The sequence below is a fragment of the Nannospalax galili genome, unplaced genomic scaffold (assembly GCF_000622305.1).
Source record: "Nannospalax galili isolate Female #2095 unplaced genomic scaffold, S.galili_v1.0 scaffold54, whole genome shotgun sequence".
Classification (NCBI taxonomy): domain Eukaryota; kingdom Metazoa; phylum Chordata; class Mammalia; order Rodentia; family Spalacidae; genus Nannospalax; species Nannospalax galili.
In genome coordinates this window covers 14,367,089-14,394,426 of record NW_008341028.1, presented here as the reverse complement: position 1 = coordinate 14,394,426, position 27,338 = coordinate 14,367,089, and the positions used below count along the sequence as shown (strand labels likewise).

The 27,338-nt window shown below is 46.9% G+C and overlaps 1 protein-coding gene across 4 annotated transcripts; it reads left to right on the top strand.

Annotated features, from left to right (window-relative positions):
- Window positions 1-1,292: 1,292 nt before the first annotated feature.
- Stoml1 (stomatin like 1) lies at window positions 1,293-10,792 on the top strand. Of its 4 annotated transcripts, none has more exons than XM_008836467.1 (7): window positions 1,293-1,492; window positions 2,878-2,984; window positions 4,971-5,120; window positions 5,411-5,614; window positions 8,534-8,729; window positions 9,133-9,351; window positions 9,902-10,792. In XM_008836467.1, the coding sequence occupies exons 1-7, from the start codon at window positions 1,360-1,362 to the stop codon at window positions 10,093-10,095; spliced, it is 1,203 nt and encodes a 400-aa protein (XP_008834689.1). In that variant the 5' UTR covers window positions 1,293-1,359; the 3' UTR covers window positions 10,096-10,792. The 4 variants fall into 4 exon arrangements, with proteins under 4 accessions (XP_008834689.1, XP_008834690.1, XP_029420935.1 ...); XM_008836468.2 differs by having other exon boundaries at window positions 1,295-1,492; window positions 9,136-9,351; XM_029565075.1 differs by lacking the exon at window positions 4,971-5,120 and having other exon boundaries at window positions 1,295-1,492; window positions 9,136-9,351.
- The last annotated feature ends 16,546 nt before the right edge of the window (window positions 10,793-27,338 follow it).

The window sequence follows — 27,338 nt, the reverse complement described above, 5'->3', positions numbered from 1 at the left end:
TTGAGTGGCGGTAGGGAAGTTTGGTGAATGTGAGGTGGCAGAGAACAGGGATAGAGAGGCTGGCCATCAGAGGTGAAGATGGTGAGAAGCTAGCAAGTTAGCACCTGACCAATGAAAAGCAGTCAGAACCAGTGGGTGAGGGAAAAGACACAGTTTCAAGCAGTTTCATTGGGCCAGTGCCCTTGGCTCAAACTTCAAACTATCCCAACCACTTCTCTGACCCCAGTGCACACCCATTCTACATTCTCTTCTACTATGGAACAGACTAGAAGGGATGGCAATAGGCCTCTGCTCTTGCAAAGGAAAGTTGGGGTGAGGATAGATGCTGATGGGGAGATTCAATATCCCAAAGACTGAGAGGACTTGAGAGTATGCCATACCTGCCATGGTGGTCTTACTCCTGAGTCTTTAAAATCAGGCCATCAAGCTAAGAAAATCTAAATATGACAGACATCCAGCTGCAGAAAGGACCTGAAAATGAGCTACCACAGGGCCCTTGGGAGGCAGGGCTGGGAAAGCTTCATTCATTTCTTTGCTTGCTTTGTAAGACTGCCTCCTACCAGCCTGCCCCACCATCCTATTAACACTTTGTGGAGTAAATTTGCTATCTTCATTTGGATTTTCCAAGGCCATGGAAAGACAAGTTACCTCAAGTAGCTGGATCAAGGAGTCTGATGTGATGCTCTGGTGGCCACCCATTTTATAGCTCTGTGGTACCCCCACCACCACCACCACGACTATCACATAACACACACACACACACACACACACACACACACACACACACACACACACACACACACACACACTGCTATTCCCTGAGGTGTCTGCACATGGAATTTCTCTTTTGTACCAAAGTTCGGGCCCTCCAACTCTACCTTGTTCACAATGACCTGGCTATGCCATCATTTAAGAAATAAGCACAAAGACCTGCACAGGCTGTTTTCTGTGCTGTGTAGAAACAGATTAATTTGCTGACCCTGCCATGAAGAAACCGTAAATCTAGATAAAGCACATTACTCAGTGTGTGTTTGTACAGGGAGTGCTGATAATATTTTCTTGATTCTGGGGATAAGGTTTCCTGAACTTCCTCTTTCTGAGGCTAGGTGAGAACAGGAAGGTGGGCGAGACTTCAGACTTCAAAACGCAGGCCACGCCCCCACGCGCTGCGGCCTCAGTTCGGTCCTCCCAGTGCAGGAGGCGCTGTGGGACTGCCGGCGCGGACCCGACCTGCTTCCTGCTTCTGCGTGCAGACGCCAAGCCGGAAGTGGCGGGCGGGCTGTGGTGGGGGCGGGGCCGCGCTTAGCTGGGCAGGACCGGCGTGGGACTGAGGCTCGGGGCGTGTCCGGTTCACAAGTCATGCTCGGCCGGTCAGGGTATCGTGCGCTGCCCTTGGGCGATTTTGACCGCTTCCAGCAGTCGAACTTCGGCTTTCTGGGTTCGCAGAAGGGCTGCTTGCCCCCAGAGCAGGGCGGCGTGGGGCCGGGGGCTGGTGAGTGGCCGCCCAGCACGGCGGATCCTGGGGCACTGGTGCAGTCTCTGCCTCTAAGAGGAAGGACCGCGAAGGGGATAGGATGTGTAGAGGGGTCAGACCGGGTGTTGGGGTGCATCTGCTGATTTGCTCTGCTAGGTCCACGGACTGCAACCCCAGAGCCAGTGTAGCCCGCATCTTCTCGCACCTCAGCCCCCCACATTTTCTTTTAAAAGATACAGGTTTCAGGTTCCCATTGTGCTTGGAAAGAAACCGAGTCCTAGATAGAGGAAACCACTAACATCCTAAAGGCACCTGTAGAGAAATGGAAAAATAGCCACCCTAGGGTAGCAACCAGGCGTCTTGTGTGCTGATGAAGATGCATAGAACAAAAGGGCAGGCCTGCAGCTCCCCGGCGCTTCCTCTGGTTCTGTCAAGTCTTATGTGGCTCCTTTGGCTGACACTCCTCAGCCTGACCTTGGAGAAATTGGACCCTCTCTGGTCCTCCTGAACTGACAACCACATGGAAGGCTTTGACATTGATGACTGTGGTGTTTTTGTGTTTTGGAGAGGGTCTCACTGTTCAGCTGGCCTGGAACTTGCTTTATAGATCAGGCTGGCCTCGACCTGGTTTTAGGATTGCGTCTAACCAAGGATTCCTTTCTAGAAATGGCCAGGAGCTAGATAGGGGCTTAGAAAGCCCTGCAGGCATGGACTTCCTGGAGGATGGAACAGAGTCTTTTGTCTGCTTTCTATCCAGGCTGGGAGAAGGAAAGCACAGAACAAGCTCATCTGGGGTTATAGGGGTGCCCTTGATTCCTAGTTCTCCAGTGGTCAGGATCTTCCACTTAAGCTTCTTCTTCCCAAACCTTGCTCCCAAACTATTTGAATTAAAATACACATTTTTAAAATTTTTATTTTAAGGCATTAAAATGGGGGATGAGAACTAGAAAGGGATATCTTAGTCTCACCTGTGGCTCTTATTCATCAACTATTGTCTTATTCTTGTCAGCTAAGGCATTTTATCCATACGGAGCCCCTGAAAGCATATTTCTGGGCCTGTTGGCAGAAGAGGAATGTGTTACACTAGCAGCATTCACTTCTCTGTCGGGAAAGAACATCACACAGATTCCATTGTCAGATTCAGTGACTGTTAGGAGAGAATAATGCCTAGTGAGGGCGTTATACTTGGGACAGATTAGTTATGCTGTGTGGTCCCTAACTAGCATCTGTCCAAAGCTATGGGGAAAGTAGCCAAGGAGCCGAAGTGAGTCAGAAGGAGCTTCTGAAGTGCAAGGCAGGCAGAACATAGGTTTGACCCACTGTGCTCACAGGACACTGTACTTGAAGTTGTCCTGCCAGGCCCAGCTGGTGTCCTGTGATTGCTTTTGCTCTTTTGCCCTCAGATGCACCCCAGAGCTGGTCCTCCTGCCTCTGCCATGGCCTCATCAGTTTCCTGGGGTTCTTGCTGCTGATGATCACCTTCCCCATTTCTGGCTGGTTTGCTCTGAAGGTAAGGCTGGCTGGATATTGTAGGGGTGGGGAGGGTTAGGGGAAATGAAAGCTTTGGCATTGATGAATGGATTCCCCATATTCATCCCCCTGTCTCTAAATGTTACCACACCTCAATGAAATGGACAAGGAAAGGATTGTTAATTCCCATTCTTCAGATGAGTAAACTGAGGCCCAGACTTGACCACAGTCATCCTGGGAGCTAGTAAGGAGTAGAAATAAGTTTTCCCAAACAACTGAGTCCTGGGATCTGGAGAGAGATACCAAATCATCTGACCTTTGGCTCAGGCCCAATTAGAAAGAAAAATACCCAGCTTGCCCCAGCAAATAATGCATAGCAGGATCTCAGGCCTCATTCACACAAGGATGGTGCAGGTGAGAAAGGATGAGTTGCAGTTGAGCCCCAGACCTGACAGCTTCAGCTGAGAAGCCCAGGCAGGCCTCCTGTTTGTGTGGCTCTAGGCAACAGCCAGTGTCTCTAGAAAGTCAGATTCCTCTCTCTCTCTCTCTCTCTCTCTCTCTCTCTCTCTCTCTCTCTCTCTCTCTCTCTCTCTCTCTCTCTTTCTCTCTCTCTCTCTCAGAGAGAGAGAGAATACTTAGGTAAACCTAGATCCCACTTCTCTAATACCACTGAAAGAAATGCCCTTTGACCCTGGACTTGACCTCCCTGGCCTTCAGTTCTCAATTTGGACATAGCTGTGTCTTGAAGGGCTCCAGGGATCTGAGGTTGGTGGAGCCTTTTGCTTAGGATGCTGTTAGAACAGCCCAGCCCTCTCCCCATCTAATCCAAGGACAAGTAAGTTTCTTAGGATGAGTCATGTAGTGATTAAGTTTCTCTGAGGATCAAGTCCATACATTGTGGTGACTAACATCTTTGTCGTTAGTGAGAACTGCATTCAAATCATACCCCTTTCACTGGGTATGTGATTTCTGAGCTTAATCTCTCTGAGTCTTCTCATCTAAGTGTAGCTGTGTTAATTTTTTGTCGCTGTGACATAATATCTAACACAAACAATTTAGAGGACAGTTGCAGAAGTTTTAGTCCTTGGTGGCTTGACCCAGCATGTTTGAACAGAACATTGCAGTGGCAGTGTATGATACGAAATACTTCATCTCTTGATAGCTAGGAAGCAGAGAAAAGGGAAAACAGGAAGAGGTCAGGTTAAAATACAGCCACTGAGGACTCAATCCTGGTAACTACTTCCTACTTCCTCTAACTAAGCCCCACCTGTTACTTTCACCACCTCCCAATAATGCTATTACATTGTGACTGTCACAGGATTAATTCATTGATTAGATCAGGGCCTCCAGGCTCCATTCACTTCCCAAAGCCCATTAGCAAGCATCCAAACCCAATACATGAGGCTGTGGGTTAAATTTCATGTTCATGCCATAACTTAAGGATACTGGGACTTAGATGATAACTCAGTAAAATGCAAGTATGAGGACCTGAAAGTTGGGTTGTGGCTGAAGAGATGGCTCAGCACTTAAGAGCACTTGCTGCCCTTGCAAAGGACCCAGATTCAGTTCTCAGCACCCCCACAACAGCTAACAACCCTGTGTAACTCCAGTTCCAGGGGATCCAATGCCTTCCTCTGACTTCGGTGAGCATTGTACTACACAGGTGTTTTTACATACAGCTAGGCAAAACGCTTATATAGGTAAAATAAAAATAAAAAAATCTGGGTTTGGTGGTGTGCACCCGTAATCCCATCATGGCAAGGTAGAGACAGGTGGATCCCTGGGACTCCATGACCAGGTAGCCTAGCCAGTCAATGAGCTCCAGGCCAGCAAGAGACCCTGTCTTAAACAAGGTGGACCTCTGGCCTCCATATACATGCACACATAGAAATGTATATACACATGTACACACGAGAATACTTGATTGTGGCATGGTGAAAGGGGGAGAAGATAGAGAGACCTAGCAAATAACATTGGCCAACCTAAGCCAACCATTTCCAGACCCTTTCCTTTGCCTTGTGGACAGATCGTGCCCACTTATGAACGAATGATTGTCTTCCGACTGGGCCGGATCCGCACCCCACAGGGGCCTGGCATGGTTCTCCTCCTCCCCTTCATCGACTCTTTTCAGAGGGTGGATCTGAGGACTCGAGCCTTCAATGTACCTCCTTGCAAGGTGAGGGGCTTCTCAGCTGCCCTGCACAGAAGGAATGGGACCTGTGCATGGTGTATTATGGGTACCAGGGCTTTGGCCTGTGAGCAGTAGGTAGAAGAATCAGGAAGTTAGTGGAGGTCAGGAGGGCATCTTTGATCCATACTTGACCCTACCTACTTGGAGACACCATTTGCCTTTGAAGAGCTAGCTGCCAGAGTCAAGCTAAGTGGTCAAGCTAAGTGGTCTCAGTATGATCTCTCAGGAACCTTTGACCCTTCGGATGTCCTCTCTTTCACAATCTTCCGAAACAGTTGACCTCTAAGGACGGGGCTGTGCTATCCGTGGGGGCAGACGTCCAATTCCGCATCTGGGACCCAGTGCTGTCAGTGATGGCTGTGAAGGACCTGAACATGGCTACACGCATGACAGCTCATAATGCCATGACCAAGACCCTACTCAGGAGGCCATTGCGGGAGATCCAGATGGAGAAGCTCAAGATTGGCGACCAGCTCCTGGTACGTGACTTCTCATGAGTCTGGTGGCAAGTCTTGGCTTTCCCTTCCAGGCTGCTTTGGGCAAGTACCAGGCTGCTCTGGGCCTTGGCTTACCATATGCCCTAAGAGTATAACCATCCAAAAGGGATCTAGGTGGGGCCCCTGAGTTGAGGAACAGAAGATATCCCAGACCGTACCCATCCTGAGCACGTGTCCCCAAGAAGTGCTTGGTATAAATTCTTGGGGCTGTACTCCTGAATGCTGATTTTACCCTTCACTGCTTCTGTGATAACAACACTAGACCTCAGGGGCTCTCTGCAGTTCTCCTCCTGGCAGGTGAGAGGAGCAGGGCCCTCCCAGTCCAGCTACCTTCTGGTGACTTCTGTGTGTATGATTTTTGTGGACCATTTTCCTTGTTCAGAACAAAACAAAGACGTGACATTTGGATCTTTTCCCTGGCCTTGTTCCACATGTATTAAAAAATTAGGTACACTGGAATTCACTTCCTTTTTGCTGCTTGGTGGGGTAGAAATAACTATACCTGCAGTGGCATGTCCCTCCCAGCCATACCCAACCTGTGCTTCCTCCCTTGTGTTGGTCCTCTTTGGGGAATGTGGGTGAAGTTGGATAAATCCTAGCCCCTGGTCCCTTCAGCAAGGAATTGAAAAGCATCCCCACTGGAGTTTGGTGAAATTCTTATTGAAATACTGTTTTCAATTGTAATAGTGGTCCTCACAGCATAGTGGTTGTTGTTTTGTTTGCTTTGTGGCAGTGCCAACTGGGGATGCCCAAGGAAGTGGGCATGTTAGGCAGGCGCTTTACCACTGAGCCATACCCCTAGCCCCTGGCCCAGCTTTTTATGGCTTATGGACCTTGTACCTGCCCCAGAGTATCTTAGTTTCATGTTTTTGCTCTGAGAGGGCCAGTATTACTGTTTCATTTTAGTGGAAGAAACCAGCAATTATTCCACTTGCCTCTAAGAGCCATGGTCAAGGGCAGAGCTGGGCCAAAGCCAAACCATCTGGGCCCTCCCCATAATAACAGTGCTCAGTCTAACACAACTCAGGTAATAAGTTTCTAACAGATTTTCTTCATACAGGTGCATCCCATTATAATTAATTTCTTTAGGAAGAGAAGAATCAACCTCAGTCTTTTGTTGCTTTGGTGTGAAAGAGGCAGTTTAGAGGAAGTCCATCTAGGATGTAAGAGTCACTTAGGGTCAGTTGCTCAGGTGCAGTTGACTGTTGGCAGAGGGGCTGAAGGGACACTTCTGGAGCTGCATTCCCCTGTCCAGCTTTGGTTCAAGTGAGTGTGTGCTTCTCCCTCTCACTTCCTTTTGCCCACTTTTCATCTATAGGGGCTGAGGCCTCCCTTCTCAGCTACCAGCCACTTCCCCACTTCTCCACTTGCACTCTAGCTAGCTGCTTCTTAGCCCTCCACTGCCTTCCTGCAGCCTCCCCATCCCTGCTGTCTGCCACAGCCTTGCCTCTTCACGGACAGAAAACTCCAGGACTGAGCCTTCACACCCCCTGCATCTCTGCTATTTAACCTCCAGCTTCCTGCTTCTCTCCTGCACTTGGCCCTGCCTGGTCCTGCCCTTCCCCAAGAGATCCCTCCCTCCCTCCCTCCTTCCTTCCCCACTCCCTTCTTCCCTCTTTTCCCACTCCCTCCCTTCTTTCCTCCTTCCCTTCCTCTCCTTTCAGGGAAACATGGCTTCTTTTTGCCTCGTCCCCCTAGCTCTCACCCCTTTCTCTCTTTTTCTTCTGGAAAGCTCTGTTCTCTTTGCTCTGTCCTTAGTCTGGGCTTAGTCCAGACTCCAGAGGCAGCTCTGACTGTCTTCACAGTAACCTGGTCAGTTGTTTCTCCTCTTCCCCTACTTCACCAAGTGGCAGCATTCCTCTTGGATCCATCTCTCTCTCCTCCCTTTCTTCTTCTTACCCCCTCCCTCTGTTTCTTCCCTTTCCTTCTCCCTGTCTCTTCCCCTTGGCTTGCCGTACGGTGTCTAGGTTTCTGTCACTGGCCTCCTCTCATCTGTGACCTCCTTGGGAGAGCTCACTCCAGGGCTTGACACACTCTGGGTGCTGGGTGCTCACAGAACACTGTTCCCCTTTATCCTTTGGATGCTTACTTGATTGTCCATAGATACTCTGAACTGACAGTATTAAAAAAATAGCTGTAATCTCTCCTCGCTACCCGTGTGTGCCCTCTCTAGGTGAGTGCCACTGTTATGACCCCAAGAACCCATGCCAGGCACCTGCCTTTCTCAACCCTTGTGCCATCACATATCTCTTGCACATCCAGGCATCTGCCACTCTCCCCCACTGCTCAGACCTGGCAGAATTTGCAAGGTGTGCCTCCTGTGGTGCATCTCAGCCTCATCACACCCCTCTGCCAGTCCCTTCTACCCCTCATCTCTTACCTATAGTTTGAAACAGTGCCTCCACTCTCAGCCCTCCTCAGTAGTGTCTGCACAGAAGCTAGGAGGGTCTTTCTACAATAAGCAAGTCTGCTTGGCCACCTGTAGGTCTAAATTCCTTTCCGGGGTTCCTTGTTGCCTCAGAACAAATCTAACTGACCAGGAAGAGGCTACCTTGAACTCTCAGTTCACTTAGTGCTCCAGCCCCACTTCAGAGTCTAAATGGGACTATCGCTGTTTACAATTCCTTGAACTTTCTAGTCTCCTCTCTGGGCTTTTGTACCTGCCATTCCTATTGCCTAGAAAGCCCTCCTCCATTTCTGCTTGGAGCTCCCACCTTCCTCCTTCCTGCCTCAGCACGTAACCATCCAGCCTGTCAGCACCTCTTGCTGTATTCCCAGCTGGTAACCTCTCCAGCATGGATGTGGGGCCTCCAGGTCCATGTGCGGCCATTGTGGGCTTCCCAGAGAAGATGCTGGGGGATTCTTTAGTGACTCCCCATTTCTTCCCTCGCTGTCCTCCAGCTGGAGATCAATGATGTGACCAGGGCCTGGGGACTGGAGGTGGACCGTGTGGAACTGGCTGTGGAAGCCGTGCTGCAGCCACCCCAGGATAGCCCAGTGATGCCCAACCTGGACAGCACTCTCCAACAATTGGCTCTCCACTTGCTAGGGGGAGGCATGAACTCCATGACAGGAGGTGTTCCACCCCCAGGACCAGGTAAGGGGTATGGAGTGCTCACCAGCTCAGCAGACAGAAACCATTGCTTCTTGTCCCCCTAGCTAAGCCCTTATGCTGAACTGATTCAGTCTACCCCGTTTCCAGAGCTGACCAGAGCTAGGACATGGAGAGGAGTCCAAGTGGAGTGTGTAGGGGCCCTAGACAGCTTCTGTGGGAAGAAGCAGCAGTTCTGGAAGAGTAACTGGAAAGCGGGCTGTGTGTTCCAGCTGGGGTAGTTTAGACATGTGCTTTGGGGATGTCTTCTGGAAGGTTGGGGCAGTTTCCTAGCAGAGGAGGACTGACAGATATAAAAGGAACCTTCACAAAAGGGATGGAGTGATCCTGACCTTGGCAGCATACTGACCTGCTCTCTGCCTCCCTCCCCAACCCCACTGGCCACCAGCAGATACCTTGGAGATGGTGAGCGAAGTGGAGCCTTCTGCCTCTCATGTTGGTGCTGAGGCTGGGCCCAGCCTGAAGCAGCCTGTGGCTGAGGGGTTGTTGACTGCCTTGCAGCCCTCTCTGTCTGAGGCTCTGGTTAGCCAGGTTGGGGCCTGCTACCAGTTCAATGTCATCCTGCCCAGTGGCACCCAGAGCACCTACTTCCTGGATCTCACTGCAGGTGCGGTTGTCCTTCCTGCCCTCCCTTTCCCACTCCGGTTGCCTATACCCTCCCTACCAGTGGTCCCTCTAAGATGACTCCCTGCTTCTACCAACTCTTCAGAATGAACCTGTAATGCCTATCTGGGCTTTGGTCTTCCTGCCGTCAACAGAACAGTGCAATCAGATAACCAGGAGCCCTCATACTTAGTAGGCCCATTACGTGCCAGGCTGTATACTTTTTATGCATTATCCATCCACTTGTCACTGTGAGTTTGTAATGTAGGGATTATCATCCTCCCAATTCACAGATTTTAAAATGGAGGCAACAAGTAGTCACACAATCAGTAAGACTTAAACCCACTATTATAACTTGAGCTCTGTGTGTGTGTGGGGGGTGTGTGTGTGTGGGGGTGTGTGTTGGGAATTAAGCCCAGGCCCCTGAGCATGTTGAAGCCACACCCCTACCACTAGAACCTGATCTAACCACTACTCTCTACTGGTCCCAATGGGATATACTGACGTCCCCCAAGGCTGTCCTTTTACTAATGCTAATGTTTCCTCCCCCATAGGGCGAGGCAGAGTGGGACATGGGGCACCTGATGGCATCCCTGACGTGGTGGTGGAGATGTCAGAAGCAGACCTTTGGGCCTTATTGTGCAGGGAGCTGCGGCCCCTGGGGGCCTACATGAGTGGGCGACTGAAAGTGAAGGGCGACCTAGCTGTGGCCATGAAGCTGGAGGCTGTCCTCAGGGCCCTGAAGTAACAGTCTTGGTTGACCTTCACCTAGCCCTGAGCATGGTGCCAAGCCAGAAGAGCTTCTTGGGGTAGGAAGCATTGGTTCGGGCCATGGAAAGTTGAGACCGGAAGTTCCAGGCCCAACCAGAAGCCTGGGAGGCTGGGAGACATCTGGTGGCCGCTGATTTGGCCTGTCTTGCACGTTGATCTATAGTGGTTCTCTGGTCAGGCCTTGGCTTATTTCAGTCTCAGCTGAGTGCCCAGCCCTGAGCTGGCTACACAGAGTGAAGATAAGCTGAGAGCCAGACCTACCCAGCTGACAGCCTGACTGGAGAGACAGGAGGCACAGAGGCAGCGCGCGTGGCACCTGTGGATGGACCAAAGCACATGGCTCAGGCTCTGCGCTCCAAGGAGATCAAAGGGTAGGGAGGGGGAGGAAAGGCAACCCCCAAAAAAGGTTGCTGCAGTTGGGCCAAAAAAGGTTGCTGCAGTTGGGCCAGGTGGGCCCACCTTCTGGTGGCAGGTCAGACCAGGCTAGTGGGAGGGGTCATGGGACAGAACTGCTGCTCTGATGGTCCTGCTCCTGAAGATGCCTGACCTCATCCACCAGCTCTATCCTGCATGCTTGAGGAGCTGAACCCAGGGCAGCATGTGGGAGAGCCCTGCTGTTCTGTCCTTACTGGAGGCTTGAGACCCTCCAACAAATAAATGTGGTATTTACAGTGTGGAGTGGAAGTACAGCATGGGCTGTGGGGTGTGGTGCAGCAAGGAGGGCCTGCAAAGTCTGGCCCACGCAGGGTCCAAGGCTAGAGGCTGACACAGACCCTCAGAAGTTTTTCCTTCTGGGTGTCTCAAAACCCCTGAAGTCAGAGTGAGGTGGTTGTGGAATGCTATTTCTTTTTATAGTGGGGAAGTAGATTTGCCAGGAGAGTGGGGCATGACTATGCAAATAGTAACTTAATGAGTAAAGTGAGGGGCTCATAAGATGTTCAAGAGAGGAGTTGGAGCCACTGAACAGCCCTCCTGTCCTGGACACTGCTGCTCCCCTGGCTGATGATTCAGGCCTGAGGCCTGGCTCTGGGCTCAGTTGGGTTTCCACTTTACTGATCCTGCCCCCAGCTCAGTGCTGAGAGAAGTGAATCTGACTTTCTGGAGAGGCTTGTGAGGGAAAACCTGGATCCTAGCCTCTTATCCCTGTCTCCTCACTTGGACACCCTTCTTCAGCTCTGTAGGGCTTTCCTATTGGGACTCTGTTCCAAAGCCTTCTCTCCAGGCTCTAATGCTTGCCAGGCTATCTCCTGGGGGCTTTTCCTTATGCCTGAGCTCTCCCTCAGCTTTGACTGAACCATCCTCTTCTGTGCTACGTGCTTCCCCATTGGGCCGTGAGCTTCCTGTGTGCGTTCACCTGCAAAGGAGCCTGGGTCTCATTCCACACTCCCTCATATGTAGCACCATGGAGGCTGTCACTGTGCCTTGTTAGGAGGTAGGCAGTGACAGGGAAGATGAGCTCACAGCTTGACACAAACTCCTCAGATTTTCTTTATGGACTTAAGAAAAACAGTGTAACTTTTAGGGGAACCTAAAACTTTTCAGAATGTCTATGAGTGGGAAGTAAGCCTATGTCAGCCACTGACACTTATACCAAGGGGCTTCCCAGGCAGACCTGGCAGTCTATAGGGGAGGGAGTGTAAGGGCACTGAAAGGGTCAGCCAGGCAATTCCCACTGTCATGGGTGAACTGTCTGAGGAGGCGAGGCCTGAGACTGCCCCTGGGTAGACTGGGAAGAGAAGGAAAGGTGCTGGACAGAGGAGACCTCCTTGCTAGGTCATAGGTGTAAGAGGCAGACTTGCACCTCCAATTTGAGTGACCGGAACCTGAAGTATGAGGGATGTGTGCGGAGGAGTTAGAAATAGTAGCCATTTTGTGTGTGTGTGTGTGTGTGTGTGTGTGTGTGTGTGTGTGTGTGTGTGAGACAGACAGAGAGAGAGAGAGAGAGAGGACGGGATTGGGAGAGTTACGTGTTGGAGAGTCAGAGGCTGCAGGGAGACAATGTCAGGCTCTTTCCTGGCCTATTCTCAGTTCCTGTCCTGGATCAAGTGGAGCCCTGCCAGGACAGCCAATTTTTTTCAACGATGACCAAACGCTGGTGTGAGGCCAGGTTGGGGTAGTGCAGGAGAACCTTAGGGTGCAGAACAGGAAGGGAGGAGGGGAGTACTGATTTACCAGCTCGCTTCCCAAATGGGAAGACTGAGGCCAGCAGACCCAAATTAACGCCCCCCCCCCCCCAAGGGATTTGTAACAGCTTGTTCTCCAACTGTCTCCTAAACATGAGGAGACAGGATTGGCTTAGAATTAAAGAGCATTTCAAGATCCTGGGGTTTTCTAGGTGTTCTGCTAAGCCTGACTCTACCAAATGGAGCTGGGTGTAGGCTTGGGGGTGGGTCAGAGAGAGACCCATCCTTATGGCCCCAGATCCTCCACTTCATGAGACAGAGAAAGGCAGAGAGGGGAGATTGGAGAGAGGAAGGAGACTCAGGCACTGAAAGAATTCACCCATGATAGTCCCCAGCCAGTGGGAGTTGCCTGTCCAGAGCTGGGCCTCCAGCCTGCTTCTACTGGATTCCCAGAGTCTGCCCAGTGCCTGTCATATAATGGGGACCAGCAACTAGTTTGGAAAGTTAACTTGTTGAATAAAATGAAGGCATCTTGGGGCTGGAGAGACGGCTCAGTAGATGGAGTACTTGCTACATAAGCATGAGGGCTGGAATTGGGATCTCCAGAATCCATGTGAAAATTGGGCAGGTATGGTGGCTACCTGTAATCCCCGAGTTCAGGAGGCAGAAATGAGATCCCTGGGGCAAGATAGCTAGCTTGACTAGCCAGAATTAGCAGCCCCCCCCCAAAGAGAGAGCTAGGAAAACACCTGACATCAATTTTCATCGTCTACATGCACATGAATGTACCTTCACACATGCTCCGCATACATACAGAAAAAAAAAAAAAAGGAGAAATCTTGGTTTTGTTGAGAAAGATGGAGGAAGGGAGGAAAAGAAAGGGATGCGGGAGGAGGAGGAGGAAATGATGGAGCAGATGGCAGAGGGGCAGAGTGTGGAAAGATCAAAACCCTGGAAGAAGGAAGGAGAGGTGGGCAGATCAGGAGAGGAAGTCAGGTGCCAGGGGAGGATGGCCAGATGATCTTAGAGTTGCCCTAGGGTCACAGGTCTTTGCCCCCACTTAGACTTCATCCCAACTTTGGCCTTGGAGCTGAGGATGAAAAAACTGGCCCAAGAGAGGGAACTTGGAGCATCTCACTAACTTTAAACCTTATGGACACCCAGATCACTAGGCCTGAGAACAGGTAAAAACAAAGCCTGCCAGTGACCCTAGGGGAGGAGGAGAAGCCTAGGCAGGGACACCCAGAGGGCTCCCAGGGCAGGCAGCCTCCTGGTCTGGATTGCCTAAGGAATCCTGCAAAACCAGTCGTGTGTGTGTGTATTTCGTGTGTGTGTGTGGGTGTGTGTGTGGTGTGTATGTGTGTGTGGTATGTGTGTGTGTGGTGTGGTGTGTGTGTGGTGTCTGTGGTGTGGTGTTAACGTGGTGTCTGTGTGTGGTGTGTGTGTGGTGTGTGTGTATGTGTGGTGTGTGTGGTGTGTGTGTGTGTGGTGTGTGTGTGTGTGTATGTGTGGGGTGTGTGTGTGTGATGTGTGTGTGTGTGGTGTGTATGTGTGTGGTGTGTGTATGTGTGTGTGGTGTGGGGGTGTGGTGTGTGTGGGAGGGTGTGTGTATGTATTTGGTGTGTGTCGCCATCTGGTGGTGCTTGAAGAGTCAACAGATTTCCTCTTCCAGATGCAGCTTTTAAGGCTAGAAAGGGAACTGAGGGTAGTGAGGCACTTCTGTAGGGACCCAAGGGAAGGTCATTTGGTCCCGTCACTCCCATATTCCTTCACACACAGAAACTTCCCTACCTCACCTGGGCCTGGGTGGGGTTTGGTGGGGGTTAGGGTAGGTAGGGAAGTTGGGGGAAGGTTGACCAGGAGAAATTGGGCAAGGTGGACTAGTACGATCCAGAGCTACAGATCTTGGAGTTAAAACTGAAAAATGGGCTAATTATGTCAAAGGCTATTTCCCCACGTTTTCAACATTAAAATTGAGGATGTTTACATTAAATGGAACATATTAATGTAAAATAATATGATGTGATTTGTGTAGGTTTTCTTTGGGAATGATTTGGCTAAGAGCAATTCAGTTCTTGGCCTCCTCCAGCATTTTCTTTCATTCTTGATGTGTTCACATCATTAAAAGCCTAACATACAAATCATTTTCAAATGTAATGTTCTAAAGAACACTACATTTAATGATTAAAGACACTGACATGGAATTAATGACATACATTAACAATGGATGATACTTTATAAACATTTGATTATTAATTTGGATTATTCTTTAGTGTTTTCACTTGGGAGCCAAGACCTTTCTTATGTTTAAACATTTATATAGGTCCCTGAGAGACTCAGGGCTTGGCACACTCCCTGGGGTACCTCCTTACCAGAAAGATAAGTGTTTCCCATAGGAAAGCCGTAAAGAATAAGAATGGATAAAATAAAAACAGAACGATGCCTGGTAAACTCTTAAGTGCCCGATAAAAAGCAGTTGATGTTATTAAACATAGCAGTGCACACATATTTATTCAAAAATTATATTGGAGATGCCAATGACTGGAGAAGCTACTGCTGTTGTTTTGCTAAATGGACATGATGTGCCTATCAAATTCCCTTCTAAATAACTGTTTATGCCCAATAGAATAATGCTGTTGTCAGCTTTGGCCACTTTGTGTAGTGGTCAGTGGTAACTGTAGAGACTCATAACTGGTCAAAATACCGAGAATAAATGACTGCTCAATGCCTAGCCATAAATAGGATGTCACTATGATCCCCTTCAAGGCTCAGGGAACAACATCATGGAAGAAGGGGAAGGAGAGGTGTGGAAGGCCAACTCCCAGGCATGACATGACTTGACTGCTGCACTCCTGAACTCACAACAGCTGTAATTACCTACACAAGACCTGCACAAGCCCGGGCCTGTCAACACCATGTTATGGAAGAGAGAGGGACTAGGGGCTCCCACCTTTCACCCTCACTCCTGTAAATAACTCTGATGAACAAAATGTATCACACACAAAAGGGGAAGAAGGAAAAGGAAAACCGTGAAAGTAGGAGGGAGCCTGGCTGGGAAGAGGAAGGAGGTCAGCGGGAGTGGAGAAGGATGAGAGGAATAGAGGGCGGGCATATATGACTGAAATGATTTACACGTATGAAACATTATGGATATTATATTAATATATAACAATATATGCTAATAAAACATTTAAAACTTTTACTATGCCCTCACTTTGTGCTGGGTAAGGCAGTGTTCTAGGTGGTAATGTTAAGCAGTGAACAAACTCAACCAAGACCTGTACCCTGTGGGGTTTACAATCTAGTTGAGAGAACTAGTGTTAAAGATTAAGTATGTTGGAAGGGCATATATGTCTTGGAAGAGGGACTGGCCTGTTTGCCAACAGCAAAGAGTCCATGTGGCTGAAATGGAAAGAGACAGAGGATAGTAGATGAGGCCAAAGGGGAAGTGAGACCTGCTCTTGTAGGGCATTGCAGGCCACTGTGAGGACTCAGTGTAGTGGGAGCCACTGGGAGATTCTGAGCTGCATATTAGACACTGAACATACAGTAGGACAGTACGTAAAGTAGAACTCTGACCCTAGAAAATCACTTCCCTCATCTGTAGTCAACAGTCTGGTAGCAGCTTGCTGCCAGCCAGACTTAGGAATCCAGATTGCCAGCCCAAGCAACTGTCCAAGAAGCAAAACAACTTGTGTGGCGATCAGCCCCAAATGGCCAGGGCTGCATCAGTAACTGACAGCTCCCCTAATTTTTGTCCTTTCCTCCATTAGGGCCAACCGGAAAAAGCCAAATATGTTACTTTCATATGTTATGTCAGAAATATAGACATATTTGTCTTTCCACAATGTCACAATTATTAAATAGCCAATAAATTCACACGCTGCATTGGTTTTGTTGGCTACAATTTGCCAAGTAGTCCCAATTTCTCTTGATAGCTAGCCATTGGCAAATAGGGCTTCTTTTAGTCTGCTCTTAGTTACTAATGTTACATTTATTATTATTTATTATTTATTTATTTACTCTGTGCATACTTGCACGTGCATGCCATACACAGAAACAGAGAGATAGAGAACGATAGAGACAGACAGGAAAGGGGCAGGGAACAGGTCAGAGAACAAGAGAAAACCTTATGGAAGTCTATTCTCTCCTTCAACCATGTGGGTTCAAGGGATCAAACTTCGGTCATCAGGCTTGGCAGCAGTGCCTCTACCCACTGAGCCTTCTCACTGGCCCCCAAGTTACTAATATTAACTCTCAGATCACACATTATCACTTCACACAATAATATTCAAGCATGCAGGCTACAGACTAAAAAAAGGGTTTAAGAGGCTACAGAGTTCAGACAGGTTCTCAAGTTGGAGGCAAAGAGTTGATATAGGGGGCTGGGGAGACAGCTCAGTGGTCAGGCGTGTACACTGCTCTTACAGAGGACCCTGGTTCAGTTCCCAGCACCCATGTCAGGTAGTTCACGACCGCTTGTAACCCCAGCTCCAGAGGATCCAATTCCCTCTTCTGGCCTCCATAGGCACTGCATTTATGTACACAAACTGCTCCCCCCAATTAAATAAAAATTGGGGAGCTGGAGAAATGGCTCAGCAGTCAAGAGCATTGACTACTCTTGCAGAGGACCCAGGTTTGGTTCCTAGCACCCACATGGCAGCTAACAATCATCCATAACTCCAGTTTCAGGGATCTGATGCCCTATTCTGACCTCCACAGGCATTGCATAACATGGGTGCAGTTGCATATATTCAGGCATTACACTCATACACATAAAATAAAAAATAAAGTATTTTTTTAATTTTAATTTTTTTGTGTGTGTATGTGCGTATTGTCTGCATGTAGGTAAGTACACCTGTGTTATGCAGTGCCCACAGAGGTTAGAAAAAGGTGTTGGATCCCCTGGAACTGGAGTTATGAACAGTTGTTAGTTGCAATGTGGATGCTGGGATTTGAACCCAGGTCCTCTGCAAGAGCAGCCAGTACTCTTAACTGGTGAGCCATCTCTCCAGTCCCAAATTTTTTTTTTTTTAGAAGGAGTCCTGTACTGTGGCATTAATCCTACATGGTCAAGCGATCAGGTGACTACTCAATGTGCCTGCCACATTTAGGTCTTGGGGTGCTCCTTCTTTTGTACTCCCAGATGAGGGGTTCCATCTGGAGTGGTTGATAAACTCATGTATGGACTTTCTGATATTATTTATTGGCTTACATAAGTTAACTATCAGTTTGTGCCTCTCACTGTACTGGCAGATGGCAGTTACTTGTGTTAACAAGGTGTTCAGTCGTTCTTTCTTGGCACTTATATTCAAAATGGAGTAACTCAGGTCAAAGCTGTTACTTTGTAAAATGGAGTCATTCTAGCTAGAGACAGCCTGGAAGCTGATACTCCACAGAACATCGAGTAATTCAGAGCAGGCCTGGCTTATTCTCCTCCTATACACCCCAACCCCATGGGGTACCCTCTCCTAATTATCTTGTTGGCTTGGTCATGTCAACAGCCTCTGCTCAGGACACACCTGAAGCCTTTCCTTTTCCCTGCCCTTAGGCTTCCCACCCCACATCTGCCTTTGAGTCTCTGCTTTGAGTATGTAGCCTTTGTGCTTCTCCTTTGATCAGTTTGTAGTTATTTCAGCAAATGACAGACTCTGTCTTGCATTTAAAGAAGCTGCTCTGTTGAGACTAGATTGTATACAAAAGCAAGAAGACCCATGGAGGCTGTTACAATAATTAAAAAACAAAAAACAAAGCAGTAACTATACAAGCCAGACTGCTACAGTACAAACATTGTATTTTGGTCATTTTTTAAATTTGCTATTTTAAAGTAACTATAGATCCATAGGAGGTTATAAATAAATGTATGGAGAAGTCCTATGTTGCTCACACCATACCATACAATACAATACAATACCATACAACATACCATACAATTGTACAGTATTAAACCCAAGAAATGAACTTTGGCATAATGTACAAAATTGATTCAGTGCTTGTACAAGTACTTGTATTTGTTTGTGTTTGTGTGTTGCTGTGGAAAATGGAATGGGTGGGGATGACAGTTGGTCCCCAACTTACAATGGTCTGACTTACAGTGTTTCAACTTAGGTTGGTATAAAAATGATAAGCATCCAGTAGAAATCATACTTTGAATTTGGGGTTGTGATGTTTTCCTGGGCTCTTGATTAACACAGTGAGAGGAAACAATGATCCTTCACTGTGTTGTGTTGCTAAGTTGGGTTGATTGTATTAGAGGCATTTTCAGTTTAATAATGTTTTTTGACTTACAGTGGGTTCATCAGTACATAACCCCTTTGTAATCAGAGAAGAATCTGTGTATGTTTAGCTTTTGTCCCCGTTCCTAGGACAGAGCTCTTCAAGCCCTCCTAAATCTCCTGAGTGAAATTAGAGGGTTAGGTTATTCATGACAAACCTTTTCACATTCGAGTTCATGCTAATAAAGTGGCTTTTGGGGGAACCTAGATAGTGACAGGATGCAGACTGCTCACCAGAAGAAGTGATTATTAGAGTTGGAACTTTCACTCTGGCCTCCAGGGAAGGGAGAGAGGCCAATAACCAATGTTTTAAGTATCATGTCAACAGCTTAGAACATTTCATAAAAACTCTAAACAGTGAGGTCTGGAGAACTTCCAGATCAGTGGACATGGCAATAATGGGACGGGTCATGCCTGGAGCAAGCAAGGAAGATTTTCTTCCCATTCATCTCTCCCATTTGCCGGTACCTGAGCTGAATCCTTTACATAAAGCAGACACAGAATGTGGGTTTTATTAGTTTTTTCTGTGAACCATTCTAGCAAATTATCAAGCCTGAGAAGTAGGGTTGGGGTTGGCTGGGCAGCAATGTAGGTAATCTGGGGGTACTGGTACGTGTGACTGGCATTTGAATCAGGCAGTCTGATGGGACCTAGCCCTTAAATCCTAGGTAGTTAGTAACAAAATAGAATTGAATCAATGAACACCCATTTTGTGTCTGGAAATCAGAGGTTCAGTTGGTGGTAGAAATGACAGCACTACTTTGGTTAGTGTGGTCTTGTTACCCGTGTGGTCAAGAGCTGCCAACATGACAATTGTCAGCCTAAACTCCCTTGCACTGCCCCTTTAGAGACACATGGTCCCTCCTGTTCCTACTGCCTGAGAGTTGCTCATCTGTTCTCTAAGTCTGTCCTCTCACCGTTGGTACATAAATAGAATCATGCGGAATGTATTTCTTTTGAGATTGGCAATTTCACTCAGCATAATTCCTGCGAGATCCTCCCACCTAAGTCAAGTTGTTGCATATAGCTGTCATAGTTCATTCTTCTTGATTGCCAAGTAGCAGTCTGTGGTATAGACAGACCAATGTGCTTACCTATTCACACTTTGAAGGACAGCTGAGTAATTTTTTTGGAGCTATTACAAATAGAACTACTGTGAACACTTGTATACAGGTCCCACTGGGAAAATGTGTCATTTCCTGTGGGATAAATGCATGACTGAGAACTGCTGGGTCCATTTATAGTTTTGAAAAGAGCTGGTTATATTTTGAAGTTATGGCCAAGCCTGGTAGATGCATGTGGGCGTGAGAGAAGAGAGGAATCAGGGAGGTGATTTAAAAAAATATTTATTTTAATATTTCTTAACTATGTATATGTGTGACTGCATCTGAGTGTATGTGCCTGTGAGTGCAGGTGCCTGTGGGGGCCAGATGCTTCATATTTCCCTGGAGCTGGCATTATAGGCATTGTGAGCCACCTGATGTGGGTGCTGTGAATGGAACTTGGGTCTTCTGGAAAAGCAGTGTGTGCTTTTAACCACTGAGCCATCTCTCTATCCCATCAGGGAGGCTTTGAGATGACACACTTGGATGAGAGACACACTGGGAATGGTCCTGGAGCACAGCATGTTGATGGGCAGCCACACCAGAGGAAGCAAATGTGACTCTGGCTGTGGAGAATCGACAAAAGCCATTAGACACTGTCAGCTGCAGACTGCCTCAGAGGGTGTTAGGAGTCACACAAAGGACATGTGGTATGTGGAAAACCCTTTGATTATTTGCATATGTGAAAAGTGACTTCTTAGCATGTAGAAAGCCACACAAGAATGTCAGTCCTGGTCTAACAGGAAGAGCCAGATAATCTACAAAACCATAATTTCTTAAAGCTGTCGGAGTTGAGGTCAGAGGCAACCAAGAAACTGAATTCCAGAGACAAGCTCTTCCTAGGAAAGATAGGAGCAGCTGTTTTGCCTTGGGCAGGGAAGGTGGGGGACAGAAGTATGCCCTCCCTGTGAGCTCTTTTCCACAGGCCTTCACTGGATGTTCAGGAGAAAGTCTGGGAGGCAGAGAGCACTACTTGCTGGTGGCACATTCATGCCAGTGGTGCTGCCTGTCCCTGGGGGGAAAGACACCACACGACACTGGTTTCCCAGCATGGTTCTCAAGAAACAGGGGAGGCCCATGTGATCCTTGGTCCTGGGAATGCTGGAAAAGAGGAAGAAACCTATACCCTAGCCAGATAATGATTTTCCATTACCCCGTGGGAGAGGCAGGGCCTCTCCCCTGTCTCAGGCACATCAGAGATGGAAGGGGCAGAAACACGAGGGGGGCAGAAACGCTTTGAAGACCTCACCTTCTGAGACCCAAGACATAGGCCCTGGGGAGCCTGGATCAGCAGAAGCCGCACACCCTGCTAGTTCCACACAGTAAACAGACACAGACACAGACAGACAGACACACAGACACATAGACACACACAGAGACACAGACACACAGATACAGACACAGACACAGACACACACACACACACACACACACACACACACACACACACACACACTCAGCTTCCACCACCAAGCCTAGCCGGGAAGAACAGCAACAGCACTTACCACTAGGGGGCAAGCGAGAGCCCTGAGAGAAAACTTGTCCAAGGCACATGCGCTTCTGCCCAGAGTGATGCAACCCAGCGCAACCCCAAGCTGTCTATGAAACACTAGTTGAATATATAAAGAACTAGACTGAGTTGGGCCTGGTGGCACGGTCCTGGGAGAGTGCGGCAGGAGGATCGGAAGTCTGAGGCCAGTCCGGGTTGGATGGTGAGACCCTGTTTTAAAAAATAAATAAATCATGCAAACACTAGTCAAAAGAAAAGTATCTATTTCACTGTCAGAAGAAGTAGACTTGGGAGTAAAGAAGGGCAAATATATAAAGGGGTCGACCTGGTTCATCAAGGCATATAACAGTACGCAAGGGACGTGCTCTTCAGAACAGAGTCTCAGAATACAGAAGGTTAAAACTGACGGAACTGAAGGAAGGAATGGAGAGATGCTCTCTTACACGCAGTGTAGAAAAATACACAAAATTAGTGCGGGTATGGGTAATTTGAAGAATCTAACCAGCTTAATCCGCTTGGCATTTATTTATGGAATGCTCCACCCAACAACAGCAAAATCTGCATTCTTTTCAAGTACACATGGAACTTCACTAAGATAAACCATGTTTTAGACCTTAAATCAAATCAATAAATTAAAAATAATTGAAATCATACAAAGTATACTCTATCATCATAATGAAATTTAAACTATAAACCAATAACCAAAAATATCTGGAAAATCCTTAAATATTTGGAAATCAAACAACAGACTTCTAAAGTAACTGATGGTTCAAAGAAGAAACTAGGAGAATAATTAGAACTATTTTCATCAAGTGAAAATAAAAATGTAATTTATCAAAATGTGTGGCGCACAATTTAAAGCCATATTTCAAAAAAACTCTGTGATCTTATTTAAATAAAATTTAAAACATTGTATTTTATGTGTATGAGTATTGCCTGCATGTATGTGAGTGCACCCGTGTCGTGCATTGCCACGGAGGTCAGAAGAGGACTTCAGATTTCCCTGGAACTAGAGTTAAGGCTGTTCGTAGCCGCCATGTGGGTGCTGGGAATCAAACCCAGGTCCTCTGCAAGAGCAGTCAGTGCTGTTAACCGCTGAACCAACTCTCCAGCCCTAAATAAATGTTCTTAGATAGGACAAAAACCACAATCCATAGCAGGAAAAAACAAAACAAAACAAAAAAACTAAAAAACAAAGCAAACAAAAGGACAAAAAAACCTGATACAGTGGCTCTCATCAAAATTAAAAACTTCTGTCCTTCAAAATTTATAGTCAGAAAATTAAAGACAAACCACAGATTGGGAGAAAATATTTGCAAAATATGTAACTGATAAAGATTTGTATCCAGGCTAAAGAACTCTTCCAACCCAATATAGAAAAACAATAGAGTTTTAAAATGGGAAAAGAAGGATGGAGAGATGGCTCAGGGGTTAGGAGCACTGGCTCCTCTGGGAGAGGACCTGGGTTCAATTCCCAGCACCCACATGGAGGCTAGCAACTGTGCATAACTCCAGTACCAGGGGAATCTAATGCCCTCTTCTGACCTCCGCAGGCATTTTACAACACGGATGCACTTACAAACATGCAGGCAATACACTCACACACATAAAATAATAAAAAATAAAATAAGAATTTGCTTTAACAGGAAACTACATGGAAAAGATTTTAACAGGAACTACATGGGAGAACAGATAAGATGGTTCATAAGAACACAAACAGATACCTAATATTATTAGTCTTTAGGGAAATGAGAGTCAATACTACAGTGAGATGTGGCTATGTACTGAGTAGAATGCTTTTAAAACATGCAACAATGTGCTGGTGAGCTGTGGCACCATAGTCCAGGAAAATTCAGCAGTTTCTTATACAGTGAAATCTATGCTTATCATGTGACTCAGTGACCTCATTTCTAGGTATTTACCCAAGAAAAACCATGTATGTCCACCACAAATATCTGAATGTGAATATTTGGAGCACTTTTTCCCAAAATGACCCCAAACTAGGGGGGAAACACCAAAAATTAACCTATTAGTAAATGGAATAACAAGTTGTGGTATTTCCACACAAATTGTGGTGTGTCTGTATAGTTCAACACTACTAAACAAATGAATAAAAGGAACAAAGTACTGGGGCTAGGAGTGTAACTAAGTAGTAAGAGTGCTCACCTAGCATGCACAAGGCCCTGGGTTCCATTCTCAGGACTGCAAGAGAAAAAAAAGGAACGAAGTACTGATATGCACAATAATTTGAATGAGTCTCAAAAGCATTATGTCAAGAAGGAATGCTTTTTTCCTTTATGATAAAGGAAACACAACACAGTGAATATACTAAATAAGAATGTACATTTCAAAGTCACCAATAGTAAAAGGCTGGGGATGGATGTGATTCAGTTGGTAGAGTTCTTGCCTAGCTTCATGCCTTGGGTTCAATCTCTAGCATTACAGAAACAAGGTGTTGTCGCTGGTGCATGATGTAATCTAAGCATTTGGGAGGTGGAGGCAGGAGGAAGAGATGTCTGTTCAATGCCATCCTTGGATACATAGCAAGTTCAAGACTAGCCTGAATTAGAGGCCTTGTCTCAGAAACAATCAAAAAAATCAAGAAAGTACATGTCAAATGTTCTTGCCACAAAAGATGAATGTTTAAGATGATGACTATGCTACTTAGCTTTATTGAACTGTTCTGTCATAGTCGTAAATCATAATGTCACTTTGTGCCCTATAAAGATATATAGCAACAATTTTAAACTTACAAGTTAAAAATTTAAAAACCATTATGTTTTGTGAAAGAAGCAGGAACAAAAGGCTACATATTTGATTCTACCAATATGAAACTGCACAAGACAGAGCTATAGGGACAGAAAACAGCTTAGTAATTGCTGGGGCTTGGGGCTAGGAAATTCACTACAAGGAAGCAAGAAGAAAGTTTTGAGAACAATGAACTTTTTCCACATTTTGATTGTGGAAGTACTCACATAGTTATAGTTACACATTTGTATATCTTTTTCAAAACGTATCGAACTGTACACCTAAAGGGTATTCCTTAAAATTCCTTAATTATACTTTAAAGGTAAGAGATACAATGGCTGCATGTGAATCGGAAATGAAACGGCCTTTGATGTCCTGAGTCCAGAAAAAATCACCCATTCCTGAAGTACTCCTGAGGAAACAGAGTCCCGCTCCCCCTGGTGGCCTCCAAGTGCAGTAACGTCTGTTCCCTGGCAAGCTGCTGGAACCCCAGCCCAAGTTAAGGCTTTCTCTTGCCCGGCATGAGTGGGCTGTCAGAGAACTGAGCCCCTTGAGCCCAGGATGTGGTTGTCAATGGCATTACAGGCACTGTCCCAATGTTTTGGGGATATGCATATTGACACAGCAAATAAGGGCTTCTATCAGGAGCTGATTGGTTGGTTGGTTGTTTTTTGTTTTTTTTAAATTGGGGCTCCAGTAGCCCCAGCCTGCCTGTAACTCACTATATAGACCAGGCACCAGGCTGGCCTAGAGCTCACAGAAATTAACCTGCCTCTGCCTCCCAAGTGCTGGGATTAAAGAGGTACACCACCACACCCAGCATAGGATCTGATTTTTTAAATCAGCTACAATCCAGCCCTGTAGGAAGAAGGCAGAGAAGGTAAAATACAAAAGAAGGGCTGGAGAGATGACTCAGTGGTTAAGAACACTTACTGCCCTTCCAGAGGACCTGAGCACCCACATGGGCAGTTCCAAGCACCCACAAGGCAGCTCACACCTGTCCTTAACTCCAGTTCCAAGGGATCCAATGTCCTCTTTTGGCTTCTGTGGGCATTGCATACACATGTTGCACTTGCATACATGCAGGCAAAACACTCAAACTCAAAAACCCTGAAATGAAACAAAACACTCAAAAAACTCAAAACGCCCCAAATGAAACCCAAACACTCAAAAAACCCAAAATGAAACAAACAAAAGTTTTCCAAAAGGAAGAAAAATGACAAATTATCGAGCTAATGGACTCTTCTAGCGAACAGGTTGCCAGCAAGTGGCATTAATCCAAATGGCAGCCTTTTTGTACAGCATTTTTGCAAGCTGTGCACACTGGCTTTGCACACTCTCTGCTTCTTGAGGGACACTTAGGACCACACAAAATGGATGTTGTATCCAAATTGCCTGGACCCAGACCTTGGCTCCCTGCATTACCCAGCACAGATCTGGGTACAGGGGAGAATGCCAAACGCTAATGGCGTCAGACCACACAATGGTTCTGGATGCCATCTGCTGGCATTTTATCCAGGACTCTGGCATCCACAACCAGGAGTAAAACTGGGCTGTGGCTGTCACGTGAGCGTGGGTGGGCAGGATGGCTATCTTTGTCAGATTTTGGTGTCAGGATTATGTTTGCCCCATAATACTGGCTGGTTCAGAAGCATCAGATCAGTTTAATGCTTGCACAGTGTTCTGAAAAAGTTTAAACAACAGATTTACCTGTTCTTCCCCTTTGAAAGAACTCATACTAAGATCCTCTTTTAAGCCTGATGTTCTTTTTAGAAATGCCGTCTTCCAAAATTCTTCTGTGGATAACTGGGCTTTTTGTGCTTTTCACTCCTCAAGTTGATTTTGGCAGTTTAAAAAATTATTCCTAGAGAAATATTATTGATTGTTGAAACACTCCAACTTATAAGCATGTATGAATCTTTAAGAAAATTGTAAATCACTTTATGTATTTTATTTGTGCATGTGTGCAAGTGTGTATGTTGGAGCATGTGTGGAGGTCATCAGGCTTGGAGGCAAGCACCTTCACCCACTGAGTCATCTCCCTGGCCCCATGTAGGAAACTGTTATATGTCAAAAGTAATCTCCTATGTACTGATATTCCCTAATCCCACATTTCACATGTCTGTGTATTGATTATTGGTGATCTGTTTTCATTTGTACCCATAAAGAACATTCTAAGTAGGAATTGTATGCCCGGGAGGAATTGTACTTTACCTCCTCCCCTACTTTGTGTCTAGCAGTTCTGAGCATTCTAGCAAGCTTACGGAGGATCTGGATAAGGGTTTAGGCAGTGGTCTGCCCTTTTGTTTGGTCCCAAATGCTTCTGAGGGTCTAACAGAGGTTATTGATAGATCTCAGTTTGTCCATCTGCAAAATGGGAATTGAAGGGCTTCTGTTATATCCCAACATAGTGGGTTGTATGGGGTGTAGTATTTAGCTAAGCAGAGCCTGGAACACGGTGAAGCACTGGAGAAATTAGCTCTTCTTAATTCTTCTTCTTGATCTTCTGTAGGATTTTCTCTTTCCCACTGTAGAAAGTCTTTGTGCTTCCCCACCCCAAGGGCCAGGACTGAAGTGGTGCATGTTGGGAATGATGAAAGTTGTCCCATGGGAACTGAGAAGACTGAGTAGTTGAGTAGGGTAGCAGAAGCAGGTGGAGGAAAGAGGCTGGAGGGTGTCCCCAGGCTGGGGAAGATGCCATTGTGGCTCTGCTAGTCTTGAGGACAGTGTCTTGCTCCTGGAAGTTCTCTGGGGGAGCTGTGAGCCTTGAAGGATGTGGCCTTGTGGTGTCTTGTGCCCAAGCTTTGCAAGAAGAGATAGCATCATCCCAGAAGCTTGAATTACTGAGACATGTGCAGTGACAGGAGTCTGAGGACCACAGGCCTACCCTTTGCATAATGTCCTTTTCTGATATTCCAGGCATGCATGTTGCATGCATGTGTGTGCGTGCGTGCAGTGTGTGTGCATGTGTATAGGCGATTGTGCAGGTAGATGTGCACGTGTCCATGGAGACCAAAGGTCGATGTTTGGTATCTTTCTCAACAGCTTTCTACTGTATTTTTTGAGACAAGGTCTCTCACTGAACCTGGAGTTCACCAACTGGTTAAACTGGCTGGCCAGTGAGCTCCAGGTATCCACCCGCCTCTGTCTCCCCCAACTTGACCCTAGTACTGGGGTTATAGACATATGTCCCTGTGCCAGCTTTTACATGGGTACTGAGGATTGGAAATCAGGCAATGTCACACAGCCTGTGTAGGCAGCAGGTACAGCAATCTCTCTGGCCAATGTCTGAGTCCAGCAGTGGTCTCCCCCTTCCCAGACTGGGCTGGACTCTGCTCTATGTCCTTCTTCAGCTTTCATTTCTACCTTTCCCTCTCTCTTCTCTTCCTTGCCATTTCTCTGTCATACAAAAATTATCTCTAAGGCCCAAGGAGCCCATCCCCCTGAGATGCAGATGGAGA

Coding starts and splice junctions, on each gene's coding strand:
- Stoml1 (XM_008836467.1), top strand. CDS start 1,360: ATGCTCGGCCGGTCAGGGTATCGTGCGCTGCCCTTGGGCGATTTTGAC. Junction 1,493..2,877: donor CGGCGTGGGGCCGGGGGCTG/GTGAGTGGCCGC, acceptor TTTTGCCCTCAG/ATGCACCCCAGAGCTGGTCC. Junction 5,615..8,533: donor AGATTGGCGACCAGCTCCTG/GTACGTGACTTC, acceptor GCTGTCCTCCAG/CTGGAGATCAATGATGTGAC.